Source organism: Sphaerodactylus townsendi, linkage group LG02 (assembly GCF_021028975.2).
Source record: "Sphaerodactylus townsendi isolate TG3544 linkage group LG02, MPM_Stown_v2.3, whole genome shotgun sequence".
Lineage (NCBI taxonomy): Eukaryota > Metazoa > Chordata > Lepidosauria > Squamata > Sphaerodactylidae > Sphaerodactylus > Sphaerodactylus townsendi.
The window spans coordinates 64,099,366-64,122,512 of NC_059426.1; the positions used below are offsets into that span (position 1 = coordinate 64,099,366).

The 23,147-nt window shown below is 42.6% G+C and overlaps 1 protein-coding gene across 3 annotated transcripts in view; it reads left to right on the forward strand.

Moving 5' to 3' along the window:
• The first annotated feature begins 4,595 nt into the window (after positions 1-4,595).
• Positions 4,596-23,147, forward strand: part of SMARCAL1 (SWI/SNF related, matrix associated, actin dependent regulator of chromatin, subfamily a like 1) — a 36,050-nt gene continuing 17,498 nt past the window's right edge. Inside the window, exons 1-10 of one of the 3 annotated variants that reach the window (XM_048485604.1) lie at positions 4,596-4,694; positions 5,827-5,999; positions 7,037-7,977; positions 10,175-10,225; positions 10,706-10,966; positions 12,448-12,498; positions 14,517-14,700; positions 15,512-15,662; positions 18,461-18,619; positions 20,684-20,749. In XM_048485604.1, coding sequence (XP_048341561.1) covers positions 7,062-7,977; positions 10,175-10,225; positions 10,706-10,966; positions 12,448-12,498; positions 14,517-14,700; positions 15,512-15,662; positions 18,461-18,619; positions 20,684-20,749 — 1,839 coding nt within the window. In that variant the 5' untranslated portion in view covers positions 4,596-4,694; positions 5,827-5,999; positions 7,037-7,061. The remainder of the gene's footprint in view (positions 4,695-5,826; positions 6,000-7,036; positions 7,978-10,174; positions 10,226-10,705; positions 10,967-12,447; positions 12,499-14,516; positions 14,701-15,511; positions 15,663-18,460; positions 18,620-20,683; positions 20,750-23,147) is intronic. The other 2 variants (XM_048485606.1, XM_048485605.1) reach the window with 2 other exon arrangements.

Genomic DNA, 23,147 nt, shown 5'->3' on the forward strand with positions numbered 1-23,147 from the left:
AGGTTGTGTGTACTGAGAGAAAGTACCAGCCAATGAGAACCCAGAACCTTTTTGAATCCTAAAGTTGATAACATTTAAGAGTAACTCAAGACCAAACTGTACCTTCATAAGAAACATAACATCTAAGAAACTATGAAACCTAGAAAGCTTCACCAAATCCTGTGTCTGTGACAGAAACCTAAGATTGTACACAGCTTACTCCTGCCTAATTTTCATCTGATGATTTTTCATAATTCTATCTTTGTTCAATAAATTTTCTTTTGATTTGTTTGAATTACCCTCAGTTCTCCAGTGCCACTGTCAGAGGCATAGCTCCAAGGGGGGAGGGGGGGTATACGACGCACCAGGTTAGATTGGAAATTCATGTTACAGTTCATATTACAGTTATGAATGATCTTGACTAAGTCATTCTCTTTCAGATGTAGTAGAAATGGGTTTAGCAGAAACTGCCCATCTAACGGCATAGGGCCACAATAAAAATGACAAACAGTTTGAAAATGTGTTATGCAAATGGAGAAAATTAGTAGCAAATTCAGATTCCTCAAGCTGATCAGCTATCCTTTCCTCTTTCTTGGCCTGCAGAAGGAAAATACAGAACAGGCATCTCTTACTGCTGATAGCAGCAGAAACAGGATCAAACAGTAAGCAGAGTTTTCTCCAGTGATAGTGTGCAAAAGCAGGTCCGGGACACCCAGGAGATTCCCCTTAGGCCCTGGAGGAAATAGATCCCTTCTTCTGCGCACGTGAAGCAGCACTTCCCTGTTTGCAACATCTTTCAACACTTGATGTGGGGAGGGTTGCCATTAAGAGAAGGTGTCTGTCAAAACCCAATGCATGAAAATTGTCTGCTCTTAAACACGTAATCCCATTACTGTAGCCTGAAGGCAGTGAACAGCTATCATCCTGCCTTCTTCCTCCCCCATGTCTATAGTTATCCTCTTAGCAGCTCATTTTTTCCTCTAAAGCATTATCCACTTTAACATCATGTCTGATCCACTTTAACATGTCTGATTTCTGAATCCAACCAACACAGTAGGTGGTGGAGGCCTATAAATGGCGGCTGCTTCTGATTCCACGCCGAAACTGCTCTGTCCCCCATTGCCATTTGATAAAATCCAACATGCCATCAGAATGCTGAAAACAAAATATCTTCTTTATTTAAGACAACAAATAGCTGCAACTTCTGGGTAGCTCCATTTAGCAACACCACCTTTCCTGCCGCGAGACTATAGACTTTGCTCTCTGTGTCCACACTGAGTTGCCAGCTTCCAGGTGGTGGCTGCAGATTTCCTGGCATTACAACTGATCTACAGGTGCTAGAGATCAACTCACCTGGAGAAAACAGCCACTTTGGAAGGTGGGCTCTGTGGCATTATATCCAACTGAAGTCCCTCCCCAAACCCCAGCCTCCTCAGGCTCCATCCCCCAAATATCCAGGTTTATCCCAATCTGGAGCTGGCAATCCTATTCTACACAAACTTGTCTGCTGTTGAACTCATGAGCTTTGCAGTGTGTTGTTTCAAGCTTTTTTAAAAAATTAATTAATTCCTTTATCAGGCATGGGGAACTTTGATTTGGATCACAGCTGTGGTGCAATGGAAGTTTATGTGTCACACACATCCCCCCCCCCATGTTGTTGGTAGAGTTGCCAACCTCCAGGTGAGTAATAAAATAACATGAACCCAAACAAACAACTGTAAGAATGATGGTTAAGATAATTATCAAGAACAGGCAACAAAGCCAAGTAGGACCTAAAGCAGATCTGTTGGGATCACAGGGAGCCTCTTGGGCAAGACCTAAAGAATGGGTGAGATTTAAAATTATAAGGATATTCCAAAAACACTGAAGAAAATTTCTGAGGAAGTGTACCTTGCATGAAATGAGCCTGCACCATATAGCTTGTAAAAACCTCTGCTGTTGTCTAACATTGAGCTTTTGCCAAAACCTTTGCTGTTATCTAACACTGAGTTTCTGTTGATAACAAAGTTCAAGTCATTTATGAAATGCAAACCTGTGGGTGTAAGACTTTTACAAACTCAATTTATGTATTTGACTTTATTCTGGTTGGATTGTTTGTAATTGTGATTATCTTTATGAATATTACAAATATATAAATGCTAATCATCTTAGCCATTATAGTAATAGTTGTTTGTTTGGGTTTACAACCTCCAGGTGAGGGCTGGAGTTCTCCCCAAATTATAACAGAGCTCCTGGAAAAAATGGCAACACCCTCATCAAGCTGCCTTCCCCAGCCTTGCCCTTCCTGTGGTGATATGTGCCTTTAAGTGTTTGAATTGATGGGCAGAGTTAAGAGACTTGGGAAAGGCAGTTGTAGCTGAGACTGGGAGGAGTCCAGACGGGGAGCATCTGTTAGAAATTAACTGTTCTACAGTCCATGCTGTAAATAAACCTGTAAATAAACCTGTTTAAACCACTGCAGTTCTCCTGCTAGCCATCTAAACACTTCCCAGGCTCCATCTCAAATCTCTAGGAATTGCCCAGATTGGCAATCCTATTTTCCAGTCTTAAATGTTTCAGGGAGCCGCTATTCATCCTCTTGAGGCAAACATGGGTGTCCATATCTGTGCTTTTATCAGTTTTACATAGTGGTTAGGGTGTTGAACTGGGACTTGAGAGACTCAGAGCCAAATCCTCTCTCAGCTGTAGAAGCTTTTTTGGTGACCTTGGATTAGTCACTTTCTAACAGCCTAAAATACCTCAAAGGATGGTTGTTGTTGTGAGGATCAGATGGAAGAGGAGAGAATAATATTGCCAGTACTTTGGGTTCTTATGGTAGTGGTGAGCAGATAATAAATAAGTTGCAGTTGCCCAGGCCCATTTTACACTGAGAGAAATGGTGCAAATGGTGCCCACTGAGCCCAATGGAGGCCTTTTTGGTGGTGGGAAGGATTTTTTTGTAACTTGCATCCCCATGCCACTGAAAAGCCTTCTGGAGGCTGATTGGGCTGTTAGTATTGTCATGTTTCTCACACTAATCCTTTTCTTTGCTAACCTTTGTACATACCTTCTAACACAATATTAACAGTGACAATATTAACAGTGCAATCTTTGGGAGAGTATATACTTCTAAATGAACTCACAACAATGGACTCAGAAAAGTGTCTAGAGTTGCCAACAGACCTGGAGAAAAATGTCCTCACGGTTGCCAATAGGCCTGGAGAAAAATGTCCAGTCTCTTTAGTAGAGGTTTAATGTGCACAAATGAGCAGTTGAAGTTTTTCATGGCACGGAAGTAAATGACATCAGCTGGTATCCTATTGAGCCTCTATTGAAGGGCCAGAACATTTTTTTCTCCAGGCAGTTGGCAACCCCAAGAGCTGTTTTGAACTTTGCTTAGAATTGCACTGTTTGCTTGCATGTCTTCCATTTCACTTCCAGTGCAACACTTTTCAGTTGACACATTCAATGAGTCATCAGGATCCCTGCTTATCCATTCTGGCCAGAAAATTATAGTTTGAGGGGACTGAGACAATCTTATGGCAGCCTATGTTCAAAATTAGTTTTTATAAACTTACTATTCTTATACTCAGTACTTCAAAACATTTTAATGAAAAGAGATGACAGATTGATCAAGCAAAATGAAAATAATAGTAAATTGAGCAATGTGTATAAGTTACATATGGCCAAGAATTGTATGATTGGATCCCATGGGTTTGCCTGGGGCCGCCTCTATACTTTTATAGATACACTAAGCCTTTATTTAGTGCTATTGTCACATTCATCTGACTGGTTTGATCATTGGGATCACAAAATTTCTTGTATTGTATACTCTATTGTGGATATAAAAAAGAATCTCATATAAATTGTGATAGAATGGTTCTAGCTTACCCTATTTCCCAATGTGATGGTTTTTTTAAGTGTAGGAAGTCCCTCCCCCCTTGTTATTTTCACCTACAGCCTGAATCTGACCTATTGTGACCCCTCAGGGTTTTTAAGGCAGGAGACATTCAGAGGCGGTTAGCATTGCATCCTTATGGGTAGCAACTCTGACATCCTTGGTGGCCTGACCTCCCATCCAAATGCTAACCACAGCCGACCCTGCTCAGGTTCCAGGGTCTGAAGTGGCCACATGTTATGTGGCTCTTCTTGTTATTTTAGATTATATTAGTTGTTGTACACCGCCCAGAGCCCTCCAGCGATGGGCGACATAAAAGTCAAATAAGGAAGTAAGTAAATAAATAAAAGCCTTGATTCAGAGAACAACCCTACTCCAGTCTATTTAACAGAGCTTTTTCTTGGGAAAGTGTTCTAAAGATGCTCCCCTAAGGTTTAAACAGCATTCCAAGTTCAAAACAGCTCTCCGCGTTTGACTGCAACAGCAGCACTAATGCGACTGAAAGCCTCATCATCCGGAAGGAAGACCCGTCAGTAAGGACATGACCTCCTATTTGGCAAAGAAGGAAGCACTCGGAAACAACTGGAGTTAAGAGAGGATCCACCCCTTTTAGCGGCAGACCAGCTAAAACTCCATTTCCCGTGATGCAGTGAATCCTTTTAAAAAAAATTGACAACAGTTCCTGCAATTGAAAACATAGTGTGAAAGGGAGGGGCAGTCTACTGTCCGCTCTGCATTCTGGGAATTGTAGTTCCGAGGGCAGCTACTAGGGCACTTATGACGGAGCTGTAATTCCGGTCTCGGGTCGCCGCGGCCAGTGGATGTTGGTGGACTTTAGGTAATATATATATATATTTTAATGACGCAGTAAAGTTAATTTCTAGGGGACGGGGATTGTGCATAGGTGGCATTCCAGTTTAAACGCTTGGAGGCATTAAGCTTTCGTTTAAGGAGGGGGATGTATGAACGTGGGACTGGGAAGTTTAGCCTAGGTTGATAAACTCACTTTCCAAGACGCAGAACTAACATGGTTAGGGGCAGCGGCAAATGAGACCCAACTTCGTTTCACTTGTATATTTCAAAAAGGTAGTGGAATAGCAAAGGCTGTAAGTAGTGTTGTGTTATAAACTCTCTTGATTTGAAGACTTCGTGTAGGCTCAATGCAGATAACTTAATTTTTTAAATCAAAAAGATGAAGATGTTTCGAAAAAAGTGTTGCTGTTTATGGTGAGGGCAGTCCCCTGCCCTGGTAAAAAAAACAAAGTAAAAAAGAGGCTATTGTAAGTGTTTGTATTTTTCAAGAAACGGCAATTTTGTTTGAGTAAAGGAAACAGCAGCAAAAACAACTGTGCTTGCACACTGTGAGGAGTAAAGCAGGTCTCAAAACACTTTCACAATGGAAAAACATAATTTGGCTATAATCTTCTAATACCTTGTTTTAAAAAATTCTGTTTGTGACCCTTGAGTGATATGTGTTGTTGCTTTGGTGTACAGGAAGTTGTGCACAGCTGAACCTGATACCTATTTAAAGCAAGGCTCTATCTACATGAAAACTGTTTCTATTCAAATTGATCTTGGTTTTCAGTTCTTGCTCATTTGTAGCTGACTGTCTGTTTAATCTAGTGGTCTTTATTTGGGAAACACTTGAAGTCCTAGAGCTTGTTTTGTATGTTATTTGATATCAGACAGAAGATTAGATCTTAGCTTTACTTCAAATTGCACTGGCTTGACAGGTGGTTTGCAGTTTGAGTAGGAAGCTGTTGACTGGTTGTGTGGAAATGTCCAAGTCATATGCTTTGAGCTAGGCAGCTTCCTTCTAACTTACTCCATCCCCTTCATCAGTTCCCTATCAATGACTGTGGAAAGATGCTCAACATTTAGGATCACAACTTATTGCTGTGAGTGAATTCAAACTTTGTTGATTGAGCTAAAATCAAATAAATGGCTTCATTTTCTATTTTTTTTTGCAGTTACACCAGCTAGTTACTAAAACGAAACACCAGCACCCATGAACATTTCTGAACTGAGGGCTTGAATAAGTATGATCATTTTAGCATCTAGTGTGATTTCTGTTCATATCTTTTTCTTCACATCTTCAGTATGACGCTACATCAGCATCTAATCCTGTAGGCTGCTAATGCAGGTAACACAATTCAGATGCATGTTCAACTGCACAAATTCAATTCACCAAATGTCTTCTGGCACTGTCCTGCACTTGGGTGTGTCAAACCAGTGCTTTATTTTTGTGATTGATGTTTCTAGTTGTTCAATCTGCTTGTAAGTCATATACTCTCAACTAGACATTCTCCATCTAATCCCAATAAGAACTGGTTCTGGTGGATTTTCTGGGCTGTTTGGCCATGGTCTGGTGGATGTTGTTCCTAACGTTTCACTTGCATCTGTGGCTGGCATCTTCAGAGGTGTATCACAGCGGGAAGTCTGTTTCACACTGTGTCCAGAGAGAAGGGAATGTTTGGGGTATATATTGTCCATGTCCCAGGGTGGGGAACCAATCAGTAAGTGTTTGTGTGGAACTTGTTATGCAAAGATGTGGTTGATAGTATTGTATTGCGGGTGGGGCTTATCAGTCCAGGCAGTGATTCACATTTTCATGCCCTGCAGCAGCAGCAGTATTGGTGGATGCAAATCCTGTGTTTGGGTGGAGTCCATTGTTCATGAACTTAGCATGCCCTTGGGGTTTGCTGTTGGTGTTTTTAAGTACTGGTGTTTTTTAAGTTTTGGTGTTTTTAAGTACTTACTGATTGGTTCCCCACCCTGGGACATGGACAATATATACCCCAAACATTCCCTTCTCTCTGGACACAGTGTGTAACAGACTTCCTGCTGTGATACACCTCTGAAGATGCCAGCCACAGATGCAGGCGAAACGTTAGGAATAAGATCCACCAGACCATGGCCACACAGCCCGGAAAACCCACCAGAACCAGTTGAATCCGGCCGTGAAAGCCTTCGCCAGTAAGAACTGGTTGCAGTGTTTACGCAGCTGTCTCTTGGCCTAACATGTCTAGCTGTATCACTGCCAGGGTAAAACAGAATAATGTTATGTTATTGCTCACCTTGAATTCTGGAATAGAGTGGGAAAGACAATGTTCATGTGAATATGGACTGAGTGCCTCTTGCATGTTCAACTGATGGGATTCTTTGTTTATTTTTGTATAGACTGCCAATGAGCATTTAATGGGAGATGTCATCTGGGCTTACAGAAGAACAAAAAAGGAAGATTGAGGAGAACAGGCAGAAGGCTTTGGCAAGGAGAGCAGAGCGTCTGGCAGCTCAGCAAGGGAGCGTTGCTAAGAAGTTGCATGGTCTGAACAGCTTTCAAAGCTATCAAGGAAATTTTCAGGAGCCTTTGAAGAAAGAAATCCATCATGCCAGGCTTGATCCTCATCACCTCCAGCGTTCCAGCAACCATGGTGCGCAGAAGAGCTTTCAAATGGAGAGTAGTCACTGGAGCCCACACCAAGCAGCACCTGTGCTGCATAGCATGCTGCAGAAGAATGATTCGGAGACCTCCAGTGAAAATTTAGTTAGGCAGCCTAGTTGTGTTGTGTGGTCCTCATCAGAGGGGCAGGATTCCTTGAGTTACCCTCATTCACATCCTTCAAATCTGCATTCTCATCCTAATTTGTTGCATCCACCTATGCATTCTGTAGCAGCCCCAAACTTTGAAGAACAGTGTCATTCTAGGCTTGGTAGTAATGGGGACCCTGAGAATACTAATGATCTACAAACCCTGAACATATCCACCAATGGGCATGATGGCACCGAACATGTGCTACTGTTGAATGCCACCAGTAGTACTAGAGATGATTGTGAAAAGCTGGGAACAGCTGGAAATCCAGACCGTGAACTCTTTGCCAAAAAGGAAGGTACTAGCACATTGCATTTCTATGGTATGAAAAAGCCGTTGGAGGCCAGTGGGCAGAATCCAGCAGTAGCTGGGAGTACAGGGAACTTGTTGGCAACCCCTGGACAGAGAAAAACACACAGTGCACACAAAGGAAAATGTGTGAAGCACTCTGAAGACCGATTCCAGGTTAACATAGGGTACAACGCCGAGCTTATTGAAATGTTCAGGAGCTTATCGAGCAAAAAATATGGTAAGAATATTGATTATTGTCTTGTGCCTTGTCATTGTGCAGCAGGCAGTTCATGTAGAGATCTTTACTCTCCTCTTGCCCATGGTGGCTGAAGTGATCTAATGTGCCCCCCTACCCCCCACCTGCTATCTTCCAGGCAGAGGCAGTGAGAGAGACAGAGAGAACATATGTGACTCGCATCCGCCAGTCTCTAGCAGAGCACAGGAAATTTCCCTCTACTGCCTCAACCCCTTGCCCAAAAAAGTACTTCAGTGGGAGAAAATCTGGAGGGAGGGCGCAAGGGAGGAAGGAAGTGGCAAGGCCGAGGTATGGGGGAGGGCTAGCTTCAAGGGGGCGGGGAGGAGGTCAGCCCAGAGCAATTTGTTCATGGCAGTTTCCATCCTCTCACCCAGGAGGAATCAGGAGGTAGTGCTCTGGGTCAGCTCACCGCCAACTCTCCACCTTTTGTTGTGGGGGTGGGGCACAATTTGAGAGCTTGTCCCAGGCGCTATTTTCCTTAGATTCGCCCCTGTTCAAAGTATCCAGTTTTGAGTTTTAAAAAAGAGTGTGGTCCTTTTCACTGCAGAGATATAAAACAAAATCTGTATCTCCACACTGAAAAGAGCTAGAGAGTGCCATATTTTTAAAGAATAAGGAATTTAGCTGATGTAGTAGATACATTGTTATAATTATCATGCTGAAGTAGTATGTCAGTTAATTTAAAAAACAACAACAACAACCCTGAAATAGTCCGCTGGTGCTGGGAGAGAAACATACCAAAGCAGGCTTGGGATAGATCACATCAAATCAGGGGGAAACATGGAAAAGGGATGACTGAGTGTCAGCAGCCCTCCCAACGTCCAGGTGGGGTTTGGAGGTCTCGCAGAATTGTAACTGAGCTCCAAATGATGGAGATCTGTTCACCTGGAGAAAATGTCTATCAGAGGATGGACTCCATGGCATTCTACCCAGCAGAGGTCCTTCCATTTACCAAACCCTCCCTGGGCTCCACCCCCCCAAATCTTGAGGTATTTCCCCACCAGAAGTTGGCAACTGTAGGTATCTAACAATAATGTTGTCCTGATACCTCTCCAATGTCAAACTGGAGCAAAATCTCTGTGTGGAAGCTGCCCAGGGGCTACATGGTGGGGATCATGGGATCCTAGACTCAGTTTCAGCCTGTCCAGTGGCCTCATGGTAGTCCTGGAGCTGAACTAGACAGTATTTCCTTTTTCTCAGGGATTGTCTGAAGCTTATCACAGTTCTAAGATATTTCTCCTACTTCATTACTAATTGATACACAATTATACTTGAATATGCAAGAAGGCTTGTGTCTCATGACTTTTGGAATATTACCTAATTATTGTTACTGGCACACATGGACTACCTTTCTGTGCCATGTTATGCATATGGGAATTGTCATTGTGAGACTTGGTTTGTGGAAAGGATCAGCATAAACAACCTAAGGTGCATACAAAGACGGTTTCTGCACGGGGAATCTCAAGTGCATCTTGTATTCAGGTTCTCCGTGTGGCCTTGAGCCTGTTCTGAAACTCTGAACACCATAAGCGAGGCCGCCAGGGTAACCATGAAGCTGTAGTATGGGCAACATATTCTGCATGACCTGATGCTGATGCAGGACTCGCTTGTGTGGATTTTGTTGCTAGGAGCTGACTAAGATGTTTAAAGAGCTTCGGAGCAAGCTGTGCTGAGTGGAGCCCCTGCAGCGCTGGTAGCATTTGCTTGGCTCAGATCCAGGCCAGTGTGATTATGGGAATAGATGTTGGCTTGCCCATTTGAACCAGGTGGACCTTGTGGTAGGATCAGTACCAGTGTGGCCACTTGGGTCAGCTTGCTCCTAGATGCCAATGACCCTCCAGAGCAGCAGCCATCAGGAACGTTTCTGGTAGGATGTTTGCTTCTGAACAAACTGGTGGGATGTTTTCTGGTGGAATGTGCTGTCGTCATGTCGCAGCTGCCTCATTGTGACACCACAGGGTTTTCAAGGAAAGATACTAAAAGAGATGGTTTGCCATTTCTTGCCCCGCATCGCAACTCTGGACACCCTTGGTGGTCTCCTATCGAAGCTCTTAAACAGGATTGACTGTGCTTAACTTTTGAGATCTGATGAGGTCAGGCTAGCCTGGACCATCCAGGGCAGCGCAGTGCAGGATTATTTCTATCCTACCATAACTCATCAAATTCTGCCCTGTTTCAGATCCTGCAACAAAGATGTGGAACTTCAGTCTAGAAGATTACAGCCAACTCAGTAAGTAAGCAATCGGTTGAGGCGTATGATGGTAGTGCTTTGGTACTGAAGTGCAGAGATCTGGGCAAGATTCTTGGTAGTCATCCCTATTCATTAAACCTAATCCAGTCTGCTCTAGATTAGTGGCAAACGAGCAACTTCACAATAAAAGTTCTGTGTTCAGATGTACAGAGTATATATTGGAAAGAAGGGAGCAGGCGGTTCAAACGTGTTTTTTGCAGCCCATCAATACTGGAGAATTTTGAGTGATATAACAGTCCTTTTTTTATCAAGAGTAACTGATTGATGGTCTCAGCTTTGTGAGAAGTCGAGAGAGTCATCAGAAAGGTGCAACTTCTGAATTTGCTTAATGGGCTTTTCTAGGTACTAACAGGCTCTGTTTGGCTTTTCTGCTGCATGTAAAAAATTATGATGCCATTAAAAAAACCTCACCCATTTGTTCCTTCTTTTTTCTCTCTGAAAATCATGTTTCATCTCTAGTGGAAGCAGTAGAGCAAATTCCCTCTGTTACTTTGTCACCCCTGGAAGGAATGGAGTCAGCCACCAAGACCTCTGTGCCATCTTCAGTTCGTAAAGGTCCTTATTTGACATCCCTGTTGCAGTTATGTGCTGGCTGGAAAAAACCATCAGCCTCTATCAAGGGGAAGTGCGTACTGATATCATGTTCTCGATTTGAAGTAGACATTGGGTATGCTGCCAACCTTATAGGAGTGTTCAAGCAGGTGAATTCTAGAAAATATGGTAGGTGATACTGCCAGTGTTTGCTGTAAACTTGGTATTACTGTTTGCTTACATTTGTCTCTTTTCCCATATGAGCTGCTTTGTGGAATAGTTGTACCAAATACAAGTTGAGATGTGACACTCTGGTGTTAATTCTGGTCACATCTCTTAACTGAGTTCCATCAATGATATTTTGAAGTGCCATGTTTGTATGCAGCAGGCAGTTAACATGATCTTGTCAAGAAAGAAGAGTGACCATGATCCACAAGATCTCAGATGTTTCTTACAAAAGTATGCAAGAACTCTTTGCGGATAATTTTCTTGGTTTATCAGCATTACAACATTGAGTGGCCATGGGAGCCCAAGATCTATAAATAGCATGGGCAAAAGTAACTTTGTCTGGATTTTGGAAACCTAGATCAGGCATAGTAAACTTCTGTGATCTCTGGGCTGGAGTCACTCTATTTTTTATTTATTCATAATTTAATGTATAGACTGCCCATCCCCTGGTGGGCTCAGGGCAGCTTTAAGCGGAAAAAAAAATTCACAATATAATCAACAGTCAAATTCCACAGTAAACGCACACTCTGTGGCACCATAAGCAGTTCTAATGCAGGGGAATGAAATATGTACAGAGAAGCTGGGAACCGAAAGGAAAAAGGGAAGGAAACAAAGAAAAGGAAAAGGGAGGGCAGAAGGGAAAGGATAAAGGGGTAAAGGGAGACTACCCTCAGTGGCAGCCTCCGGAAGTGGTCTGGGAGCTCCTCACAAGTGGATTGATCCTTTTCTGAGAGTCTTGATGCAATCTAGCAGGAAGGCCTTCACAGTTAGAATGAGACTGGCTACATACTGCTTTGCATACAGACGAGTACATCTGTACATTATGTGCAAAATTCATGCAATGCAACATTCAAATGTGGAAACTTTCTGGCAACTTAAGTATTTTTGGTCAGGCTATCAAGTTCCAGATTCAGTTGTATTGCCTCCCATTGTCTGTCTCAGCCCTGGATTTTCGTAATGGATTTTGTGCTAAAATTCCATTATAGGGATCTGAGTGGTTCTAGATCAGGGGTAGGGAACCTGCGGCTCTCCAGGTGTTCAGGAACTACAATTCCCATCAGCCTCTGTCAGCATGGCCAATTGGCCATGCTGGTAGGGGCTGATGGGAATTGTAGTTCCTGAACATCTGGAGAGCCGCAGGTTCCCTACCCCTGTTCTAGATAGTGTTTAGTAAAGGCGAACTTCACATGGTGCAATGCATACTTCTCTGTCTGACTCTGAACATCCAGGCTTTCAGTCTGTACTATCATATCTCCATTACCAATTCACTTTGTGCCTCCAGGGCAATGGTAACCCATGTCTTTATCCTGAACTTCAAGTTATCTGAACAGTTTGGATTAACTTCAGGTTGCACAGATAATGCAAATTACACCTGATTTGCAAATTATGCAACATAAGCTTTTTTAACTTAAGGTGGATGGTATTTCTTGTGACTTTTACAGACATGCAGACAAGAAAATGGAATTTCCTTTTGGAGGACTACCTCAACCTAAGTAAGAATCAGCCTTTCTGTCAAAGATGTCATACTTTTTTTTGTACAGTTACTCTGTCAAATGTTGTTTCTTAGAATTGGCCATTTTAAGTAAAAAGTCATAAAAATCATGTAAAAAGTCAATAAAGCAGATTTACTCCTTGATTCCCTTTTTACAGCTGCTGAAGCATCCATGAACCTATTTGTCCACGCAAGTCTCCCATCTAGCTAGAGAGATGAGTGCAAAAACCTATTTCCACAAATGTGGTCCTTAATGGAACTGAGCCAACTGCTCTGCCAGCCTGAACTGGTCTATCAAAACGAACATTTTCAAAGGTCCCTGTTTTGTTCATCTTCACAATTTTACCTCAGCTCCCACTTGCTCAATCCTCTTAAGATAGAAGGTCATCTGGGGATAGAGACAGAAACTTTTGGATGAGTCACTCAAGCTACAGAGACATCTAATCTTCCCAAGCTTATCCACAAAACAGTGACAATAGTGTAATTGCAGCAATTTGCTATCTTATAATTCCAGTGTGCAACTTTCTGAGTGTAAAAACAGAGTAGGGGTTCTGCTTCAGCAGAAGGAGAGGGAGACAGTTTAAACCAAAGTGTGCATGCTGAACAACCCATCACACACGCACAAACAGAAATCCCTTCTTTGATTTCTACGCTTTCAGAATTGAAGCATTTTGCAGCCTCTGCTCCAAAGATAACTGAAATTAAAATTGGCAGCCTGCAATTGCAGTCAGTACTCAAGCAGTGGTAATGAAGAAAAGCCGTGCAAACTGAACTTGCCAAGTATATTTGCACTTGTCAGAATGTTCTGTTTTCTAAATCATATTTTGGGGATTTCTTTGAAAAGAAAGCTGCCTCCAGCTTTTTGTGTGGCCTCTAGTACAGTGCAGAGATGTTTTGACTGCCTTGTCAAAAAACACCTCAAGTTACTGCCCAAGTTCAAATATTTATTGTGTAGTTATAAACCCAGAGTTGTAGTTGGTGTTTCATGGAGTGAATAATTTGGTGTTTTTTTTTAGTTTTAATTTAGGAATGGATGAATACCTGGAAATTCCTACTATTTTCCATTCTCAATAAGTTTAAAAATGATCTTTGAGAAGATAATAGTGAGGACCAATGTATGGAATAATTATTTACACTGTTTAGGGAATTGCGCTTCAGATGACTGTACACTGAGATGACAGAAATTTAGTCTTGACTCTTCATTCAGTTCATATAAGATATTTTTGCAAGTATTTCTTTTTGCTTTTTCTGTGCTCAGAACCGTGTGTTTCCCCCAGTTCTGTATAACTTCAGCACACTTGTGAAATGTGCTGTAGTGCATAGAAAGAGGAATCCTAAGAATTGGTTTGATACAAAAGTGAGTTTCTAGCCTCTTTACTGTAAAGACAGCTTGACCTTTTTTTTGAGCAATGCCCTATGAAATCTTCCCAGCCCAAGTAATCAGCAAGTAATATTTTGAGCTGTCAGTGGCTGAGGCCTGAGTGCTATGAATAGCGTTTGTACTTCCAGATGATTAAATATGCAAATATATGCAAAGGTGCTAGATTGCCCCATTTATAAAAGTTGCTATGTCATAGAATTTGCGTTATGTGGGAAGTCATGCAAGTTAAATGATTAATATGGAAATTAAATTATTAATATGGTTGACGTGCCCCTGGTCGCCTATGAGCTATTGTGCTTTCTGAGACTACCTGAGAACTTCCTCTTGATGATGTCATCAGTGGGTGGGAGCTTACCTTGCTTATCAGTGCTTACCTTGCAAACGCATCAGTTGCCAAAAGTGAGCATTTCCCAAAAGTATAGAAAGGCCACTTTGTTGGTGTTCGAATGTTCTGTACACATACATACATGTTGGTATTGTTTTTGTAAACTCATTATTGAGGGAGGATGATGCAACATATCTTTTTAATAAGTCTTAAAGCCTTGGAATTCCGATAACCAACAGCATTGTTTTGTGCTAATTCAAATGTCAGTTGCTGCATTTTTACTAATACATCAAATCTTCTTGCATGTGTTCAGTTGAATTGGTAAAAAGCCTTCCAGATGTGGAGGTAGAGCCACTGCCCAAGCCCATAATACAGACCTTTGCCGCTCAGTTTGAGAAGTCATTTCCAAAGACTGCAGACATCCCCGAAGCAGACCTTTCAGATGTGGATCCTAAAGTTGTGGCGAGCCTGATGCCATTTCAGAGAGAAGGTGTGAAGTAAGTTGTGGGATATTCTCAAGCTCCTAAAATACTTATCCTTTTGCGTAATGTGTTGGCACTTTGGACATTTTTAGCGAGCCCTTCCCCTCACAGCTGGTTGTAAAAAAGGAAATGCGTATCTTGTGCTTTCGAGCTCATATAGGAGATGCGTGCTGGATAGATTATGTATGCTGTCCCAGGTGAAAAACAAAATGATGAATTGTAAATAATTTATCGCTGGTATTACTACAATCTTAGCTTTCGTTTGGTATGCAGGCAGATTCTTGAAATGTACCTGGCCCCAACTGCAAGCTTTTACTACTTGGTTCTACTTTCCCTGTGTGCATATAATTTTATTTACTTATTCATTAGTAAAAAGCTCGGGGCACCTTACAACAGGTACTGATGCAATGAAAATCAGTAAAGCCAATAGTATACCTATCAGCGTATCTCAGTGCTGTTCTAAAATCTGAGGGATAACAACATCATGCATGCATGTGTAGGAGGCTAATCAGAAACTGCCATAGTAATTGGGATCTCCTTTCAAGGAATTCTTGAAAAAAAGCCCATTCACACTGCCCGCAAGTGCTGACCTTCCTAAGCTGAGATATTTTTCTGCATTGTTTCCGTTTGCCTTGTTCAGAGGTCAGGTATGAGACTAGGGTGTCTGTAATGGAAAAACCAAAATTCAGTGTGAACAGGGGAGTGTTTGGGGTGGGTGGGGGGTATATTACCCCCAGTCTTGATGCTTGGGAAGAATTGCTTTCATTGTGGAAATGAGATCAGTGACCCATCAGTTTTCCATCTCTCTGTGTTTTGTGATCTTCAGTTTTGCCATTTCCCGAGAAGGTCGCTTGCTCCTTGCTGATGACATGGGCTTAGGGAAGACTATCCAGGCAATCTGTATTGCTGCATATTATCGAAAGGAGTGGCCACTGCTGGTGATAGCCCCTTCCTCTGTGAGATTTACCTGGGCAGAGGTAATGATTGTATTTCCTTACCTTCTTTTTAGTCCTCTGTTTTTATTTGGTGATAAAAAGGGGAGATGGGTAGAGCACAAGTGGAGAAAGGTTCAGGATGAATTGGTAAGATAGAGGCAACAGTGTTTTTTTAAAATACAAAAGTGTATTTTATAGTGTATTCTGTGCTATTCATGTTGGCAAAGAAACAACACTTTTCCACCACTGGTGCATTTGCACCGTGTAGGATAGCAGACAACCAGTCCAGGTGGTCAAAGGTCTGTTATGGTCAGGCCTTCAGAAGGAAGTGGACTTCTCAACATTTTTGCTCAGTACTTTGCAGTTACAGTCTCTTGCATCCATACTGACTTAGACTCTACATCAGCAGTGACATCGTCATATAGTGCTGGTGGGGGAGTGTCAGTGTCCTGTCCAATTGTTTGGGATACATTTTAGTTTATTCAGGCTGAGGATGGGGGCAGAATTATCCAGGACTGGGAGCAGCCCCAGAGCTCCTTGTCTCACTTACCCCAGGAGAGCCAGGCCAAGTGCACAGGACCAGAGTTCATCAGGATGCCACAGGGCTGAGGGTGGAGGAGGTGACAGACCCTTGGAAGACTGGGAAGAGGACTTCTGTGAGGGAGCCAGCACAGCCAAAGCTAGGCTGGGGAATTGAAGTGGAAGCCCAACAGGACAGAGCCAGACTCCATCCTCATCAGCAGAGCTGTCAGGTGGACTGTTGGCAGCTTCACTTACACAGGTGGAAGGAGGATTTGTGAGAGGGTTTTGGGGAAAGCAGCACCTGGGACTAGGACAAGGGATAGGAAGGGAGGCAAAGCAAAGGCAGACGGGGGGGGGGGCAATTTCAGGGCCCTAGAGAAAGCTCATTTCCAACCCACGTACCCCAGGGGACCAATCAAGGGAAGGGCAACCCCCTTAACAGAAGCCAGAGTCTGAGACTAGGGAAGAAATTGCTGGACATCTTAATGACAGGGAATGTTCAAGCCAAGGCAGGGGAGGGACCTGCTTCTACCTCTTCTGCCCCTTCTAAGACCAGTGATGAGCTACCAGAGCCCATCAGCAAAATCCCCTTGAGTGAAGGCAGGGCGGCGGAGGTGCCCACGAGGATCCTTGGAGGCTTGAGGCTTACCACCCTTGCCTTTCCTGGTTATTAAGTCTGCCAGATGAGGCTGCTGGCTGGGGTCTAAGAGATGGCTAATGCCTCAAGCGAGTTGGTCTTGAAACCGGATGAACCATTGCTTGTAGTAAAGAACCTACCCTGGACCCAGGAGTTTTCAGTAACTGTAGACCAGTCTCAAATGTTCTATTCCTAAGCAAGGTGACTGAATGGGTGATGGCTGGACAACTTCAAGCTTTCCTGGATAAAGTAGATTGTTTGCATCCTTTCCAGTTTGGTTTTGGACCTAATTATAGAACTGAAACAGCCCTGGTTGCTCTGGTGAAAGACCTGTGCTGGGCGAAGGACAGAGGGAGCAATACTGTTGATTGTCTTGAACCTCTCAGTGGCTGTCGATATCATCAATCATGGCATCCTTCTGGACCACCTTTCCAGGCTGGGTCAGGGAAGTGTTTCTGGTCCCACCTTGAAGGTGGGACTGGAGGACTTCTGCTCATGCGCATGGACTTTGTCCTCTGGGGTCCCACAAGGTTCTATCTTGACCCCCATGGGGATACCATGTTTGATGATGTCAGAAGCTGCCGAGGGGTCCAGGAGAATTAACAAGGTTGTGCTACACCTCTCCATTTCACAGAGCATGTTTTCCATATTTTAAATAACAGTCTTACACAGAAGCTCCTAATATATTACTTATTGGAATATCTTGGGGTGGAGGAATAAATGCGGGAACCCAAACTTTCTCAAATATTTGAGAAAAGCAGATCTAATTCTCTTGCAGGAAACTTGGCTATATCATCCCATAGATTTTGAGGGCTATAGGGCCTTCTGCTCCCCAGCAATTAAATGCAATGGGCCCGGCCGTCCTTCTGGTGGTCTCTGCATATTACTTACCCTGGTTCTCTTTTGGGTGATCAGCCTCTTTCCTCTTTGGACCACTTGGGACTCCAGGTGAAGGTTCACAGAATGGAATACGTTCTCATGAGAAAGATCCCTTCACTCAGAAAGCTACTATGTCTGAAAGAAAGTGAAGCTAGAGCCTTATTCATTGACATGTCAGCTCTTCATAAATGACGATTCCTTTCATTTAAAGGAGCATTTCACCATGTGAATCTTCATCTACAGCCTGCAGTGTGGCAGTGAGGCCAAGGCCAATGCGAGCAATGGCCTGGGACAAGATACTGAAATATTCTTTTCCAGTGACAAACCCAGAAGCAGAGCCCTAATTGGGGCTGCCATCTGAGGTGTTTTACAGACTGCACTCGTTTATGCCATTTTCTGATCTGAATGCTTTATTGGTTTTTCAGTTTTATGGTTGTATTTATTTGTTTATACTCAAGCTTTTGAGTAGTTTCTTAAAAATATTGTTTCTAATCTGCTTCAAGTATCTTTAGAAACAAAGGAAGTAAAGAAGTCTCTTTACATAAACAAATTGCTGGATCAGATGCCTTGAAAACCTCTGTTCCTTGATATAGGAAAAACCATGGCTTTGTTCAGCTGTGTGCTATGATATTGAATAAGGAGAGAGGCCGTGCAGCAGCATGTTGTCGCATTAAAAAAAGGGTCTGTGTTAATGGACATGGCTGGTTTGTGGTGTTTGAAAGACGGCTGTAGGCTTCTGGCTGTTGGGAAACATAAAGGATGGTTTCAGTTCACATCTCCTTTTTTCTTCTTGACATCTTAGGCTTTCTGCAGGTGGCTTCCTTCCTTGAGTCCTGATAGCATCAGTGTCATAGCAACGAGCAAGGACCATCTGTTGGCAAGATTGATAAACATTGTCAGTTTTGACCTTCTCAGTAAGATGGAGAAGCAGCTCAGAACCACCTTGCAAGTTGTGATTGTCGTAAGTAGGGCATCCTCATGGGGGAGGAGAGACTTCAGATCCTGGTATGTCACTCAAAGTCAGAGACAGGAAATCTCTTCAGTATTGAGGGAGACCAGGCACAGACTAGACACTGGTATGACATGGAAGCCTGTTCCTTTGTAAACCTCGTACATAAAATGCATGCTACGTTAAGGGTCTTATTATGCTACCATTTTTTCCCCAGTGTCCATTAGCAGCATCTTTTTGGCTACTATCACAAACACCTTTCCATTGGTATTCAGTGGCATTTCAATACGTGCTGCTCAACAATTGCAGCAAACATTAGCAAGCAAAGGGCGTTAAAAGGCAGCAGTCAATCTTTGGATTCTGAGATACTTTGGGCATGTTGCTGTCATTGGTTTTTCCAAACATGTCTCAGAAAAATGGAAGATCGTTTTTTGTGAAAGTCCATGTTGGCTTGATTGCCACAGCTAGCTCATGGAGCAGATTTCTCATTGTGCACTCATAGCTGTTTCGGAGCATCCTGATGCAGAGATCCTTTGGTTTTGCCTTCCTATCTCCTTGCACCCACCAATTCTCTTCTCTCAACACACACCTGGAAGCTTTTTCACTGGGATTTTTTTTAATGGTACTTATGTAGGTGGGATGGCCTCCTGTTTTGCTTTGTTTTGTTTTTTAATGCCTCCTTTCTGCTGGATGGTTATTCGAGGCTGGTTTCAAAGCTTTAGAAAAACACATATTAGACATAGCAGCTTGATCCAACAATCCTTTTTTAAAACAAGTCGAAAGAATTTAAATCTCAAAAAATTACTGGGGTGTAGAAAAAAAATGAATGGACCACCAACAGCTCTAATGGTAGAGATTTTGCCTGGCACCAGAACGATGACAAAGGTAGCTCCAGGAACTCTTCCCAGAAATTGAAGTGTCAGAGGAGGAGGAGTGCCTGACTGAATCCACTCTGTTTGTGGCAGTATTATTTCAGCAAGACAGAGGCAAAAGTGTTGGGCAGTACTAATCCATTTCGATTTTTGGTTGTCTACAAGGTGATCAACCAATGATATCTAGAAGATCCCATTAAAGTTAATCATGTGGCTTTGGTGGGAGGGGCCAGTAAGATCAGGTTGTTCAAGGAGAGCATGCATTTGTGTGGTCTAGTGTATAGATTCTAGTTTTGTGCAGATGAGTTAGCAATTACCTCCATCCTTGTCACTGCTGCTAACATTGTGAGAGATGAGCTCATCTGAATCTGACATCTTTCCCCAGTCTTGGATTGTCAGGTTTCTCATTCATGTGCTGGATATATTACAGTATTCAGATCCTGTGCTTCAGATCAAATCACTCCCCCGGGGCGTTTTGCTTCCCCTCCTCTCTCTTCAATCCTCCCTCTGCTGGTGGCTGTTATTAGCATAACCTTATTGCTAACCAAGATTGAGAAACCAGTATCTGAGAGCTGAAGGGGGTATATTATCCTTTCTATGCATGGCTGCTTACTTGCCCAAACGCAACCAGATGAGTACATTCCCTGGGAGGGTGCCAATTTCCTCTGTGTCCTGAAACTCAGCCTTGAAACTGCAAAAGAAATGTAGCTCATTCCAGGAGGGGAACTCTCAAATGGTAGGTTATTATCTACCTGAAGAGCCTTTAACAGCAAACCAGTGGGTTCCTAATTGGATTTCCTCCTTTCTGATGTTTTTCATTAACCCCTTCATTTGGGGGTGTCAGTGCAGCATGGGATTCACAATTACATATGCATTTAAAGGAAGAACAGATGAGAGCAGAAGAATTTAAATTTTGGCCTCTCTTTGTCTTCCTTTCTTTCTTTGGCTCAGTGTGTTCATGGGCCACAACTTAAGGCCATGCTTTTCCTTCTCATAACATCTCAGAATCCTGTGGCATTTTAGTTGGACAAACCTGTTCAGTGTTCTTCTCCTGTTTCATCCAGAATTGTATTGTGCCTGTCTTGTCCTGTCCCTCTTCTTTCAAACCTTTTCTATCATAGTGCCCTCGAAACATCAGAACTACTTAATTGCTATTTTCTTGACCGTGGCTCAAGACTTCACTCTCTGCTTTTTCCTGTTTCAGGATGAATCCCATTTTCTTAAGAATGTCAAAACTGCTCGGTGCCAAGCTGCATTGCCTCTTCTGAAGGTATGGATCCCAAGGTTTTCGAAAGAGCAAGGCTTGGATTTTGCATTCTGGGTATTCAAAATGCCCAACGTGTGGACATGAGTGACAGGAAGAGATGGAAGAACTAAAAGGGGTTATTAGGTCATATGATGCTATAGCAATAGGCTGGAAAGCCAGGAGAGAACCTAGAAGGAATGCCAAAGAATAATGGCTCATCCTGTATTCAAAACTTCCAAAAGAACAATAGCAAGTCTTTTCCCTGTGCCAGGATTTTTCGAGACTATAATTGTCTGTCCCCACATTTTAAAAGCAATTCAACAAAAAGGATCTTCCATCGTGCAGCTGTGGCCTCCAAACTCTTAAGTGGGTTTGTAGTGTCCTTATTCCATGCTGGGTTGAGTTTTGCCTAGAGAATAGTGTCCCAGGTCAAAAGTATTTGAGGTATGTTTAGTTTGATTGTTTGGGAAGGTTGTATGCTTTTTTGTGATTTATTAGCAGGTTTTTTAAAAATTCCCTTTAAAACCTTAATGTGTTAAGTTCTTTTGCTGTAAATTATTTTGCATTTCTTATTCTTCCTCTTCTTTTTCTGGTATGTGGTTGTGGCAGTGTTAAGCAGCTGAGGATGCTTTTTACCTTCCTTTGAGAAGCACTTCTGAGAAGGTCCTTGGTCCAGCTGCTTCAGCAGTTGCTGGCCTGGTCCTCCTTCTGGCAAACTGTTCATTATCTTCACCATCAGGTATTCAGAGGTACATTGTCTCTGAACATTTGCCTGTTTCCACTAATGATAACAAAGGTGATTTTAGGTTTCGGTCACCTTGCACTGAATTTCACTAGAAATAAGTTTTACATATCTTAACTGTAGTCAAACTAAGCATATAGGTGCTTTGCCAGATGAAAGGGGGGGGCGAAACACATAATTCATAATTATTCCTAAATGTCTGAGAGGCTAAGATTTAAAACGTTTGATATAAATGAATTTCCAGGTCACAGAATCAGTTTCAAATTAATTTGCAAGCAAAACAGCTCTGAAGAATTATGGTCTGCTTTTATTTGCTATAAATATTTATGTTAGTAACCAAGAATTAAGTCGATTTCTCCAGAGACTAATACTTACTCTTCCATGAGTATTTAACAGTTTCATAAATCCAATTTTTCTAGTATCTTGTATATGAAAATCCATGATGGAGTGGATGGTCAATAATATCAATATTAATATAAACTCACCGTAAGTTTCATATTTGTTCTGAAATTCTGCTAAAGAGCAGAACTGGATATTGTACTATGAAAAAAATATGCCTCATTTTAATATTAAAAGTTCTGTTCTGATATTTGATATTATCTGGGTACTGATGACTTCTTAAGATAAAGTGGCCTTTTAAAGCTATCTAGTTTTACTTTCCAATATAAGTCACTAATGGCCCATTCCAGGGGATGCGGAAATCAATTCCTGGATATGGTGCAGGCCTGCGGCAGCAGATTTACCCTTTCTAAGGCACTTACTCCAGCCGAGAGACAAACACACCTGGGATGCCCAAATGTGACACTGGGTTCTGTGTCAGTTCTCTTGCACCACAGCTTGCCCCATTGCGCAGGGGCGGGCAGGCTAGGGCATTCCTGGGAGTTGAGCCAACTTCAGTCAGCTTCCACCCAGCTTTTTGAGCTGGGAACTCCGTGGCCAGGGCAGTGGCATAATTCTGTTAAGTCTTATGGAGGGCCGGTTTTTTTTTCTTTTTTGCTGCACTCCTATGTCACCTGAAAGCCCTTTGGAGGTGGTGCAGCTGCACCCCGGCTGCCTGAGCCTGTGGTTTTGGCTGTCTGGAAATTACTTTAAGACTGTGATGTTTGAAACCTTCAGTTAAGCCCTCATGTAAAGCATGGGGCTAAAATCTGAATCCCTTGGTTTTTTTTAAAAAAAAATATTCAGAGGAATATTCTGGTTTCTCCAGGGTAATGTCCTAAACCCCTCACAAAAAATATTGTTCCTGCTCTGTTATTAAATACTCGTTGTGGTGGGTCCAAGTATGACAAACCTGTGGCACAAGAATACTAGAAGTAGCATTGGAATATCCCTGTGCTATTTGCAGGTTATTTGTATCGTAGGTTAGTTAGCATTAAACTTCTTTGTGCTGTGGAAGGAACTACGTCCAGTCGTTTGGAAAACTGGGCTGCCTTTGAGGTGTCATGAAGCATGGCAGTGTCACTTCTCTGAGAATCTTTTCTTTTGAAAAAATAAACTTAACTGTAAAAATCACTTTGTTCTTAAAGGTATCCATGGCTTCTTTTTTCTGTGCTGAAGAACAAGTAATTTCTTTGCTTCCGCTCCCCCCCCCTTTTTTTTTTTGCTGTCAAGTCATTCTGACTTACAGCGACCCCGGTTGGGGGTTTTAAGGTAAGAGACATTCAGAGTTGGTTTGCCACT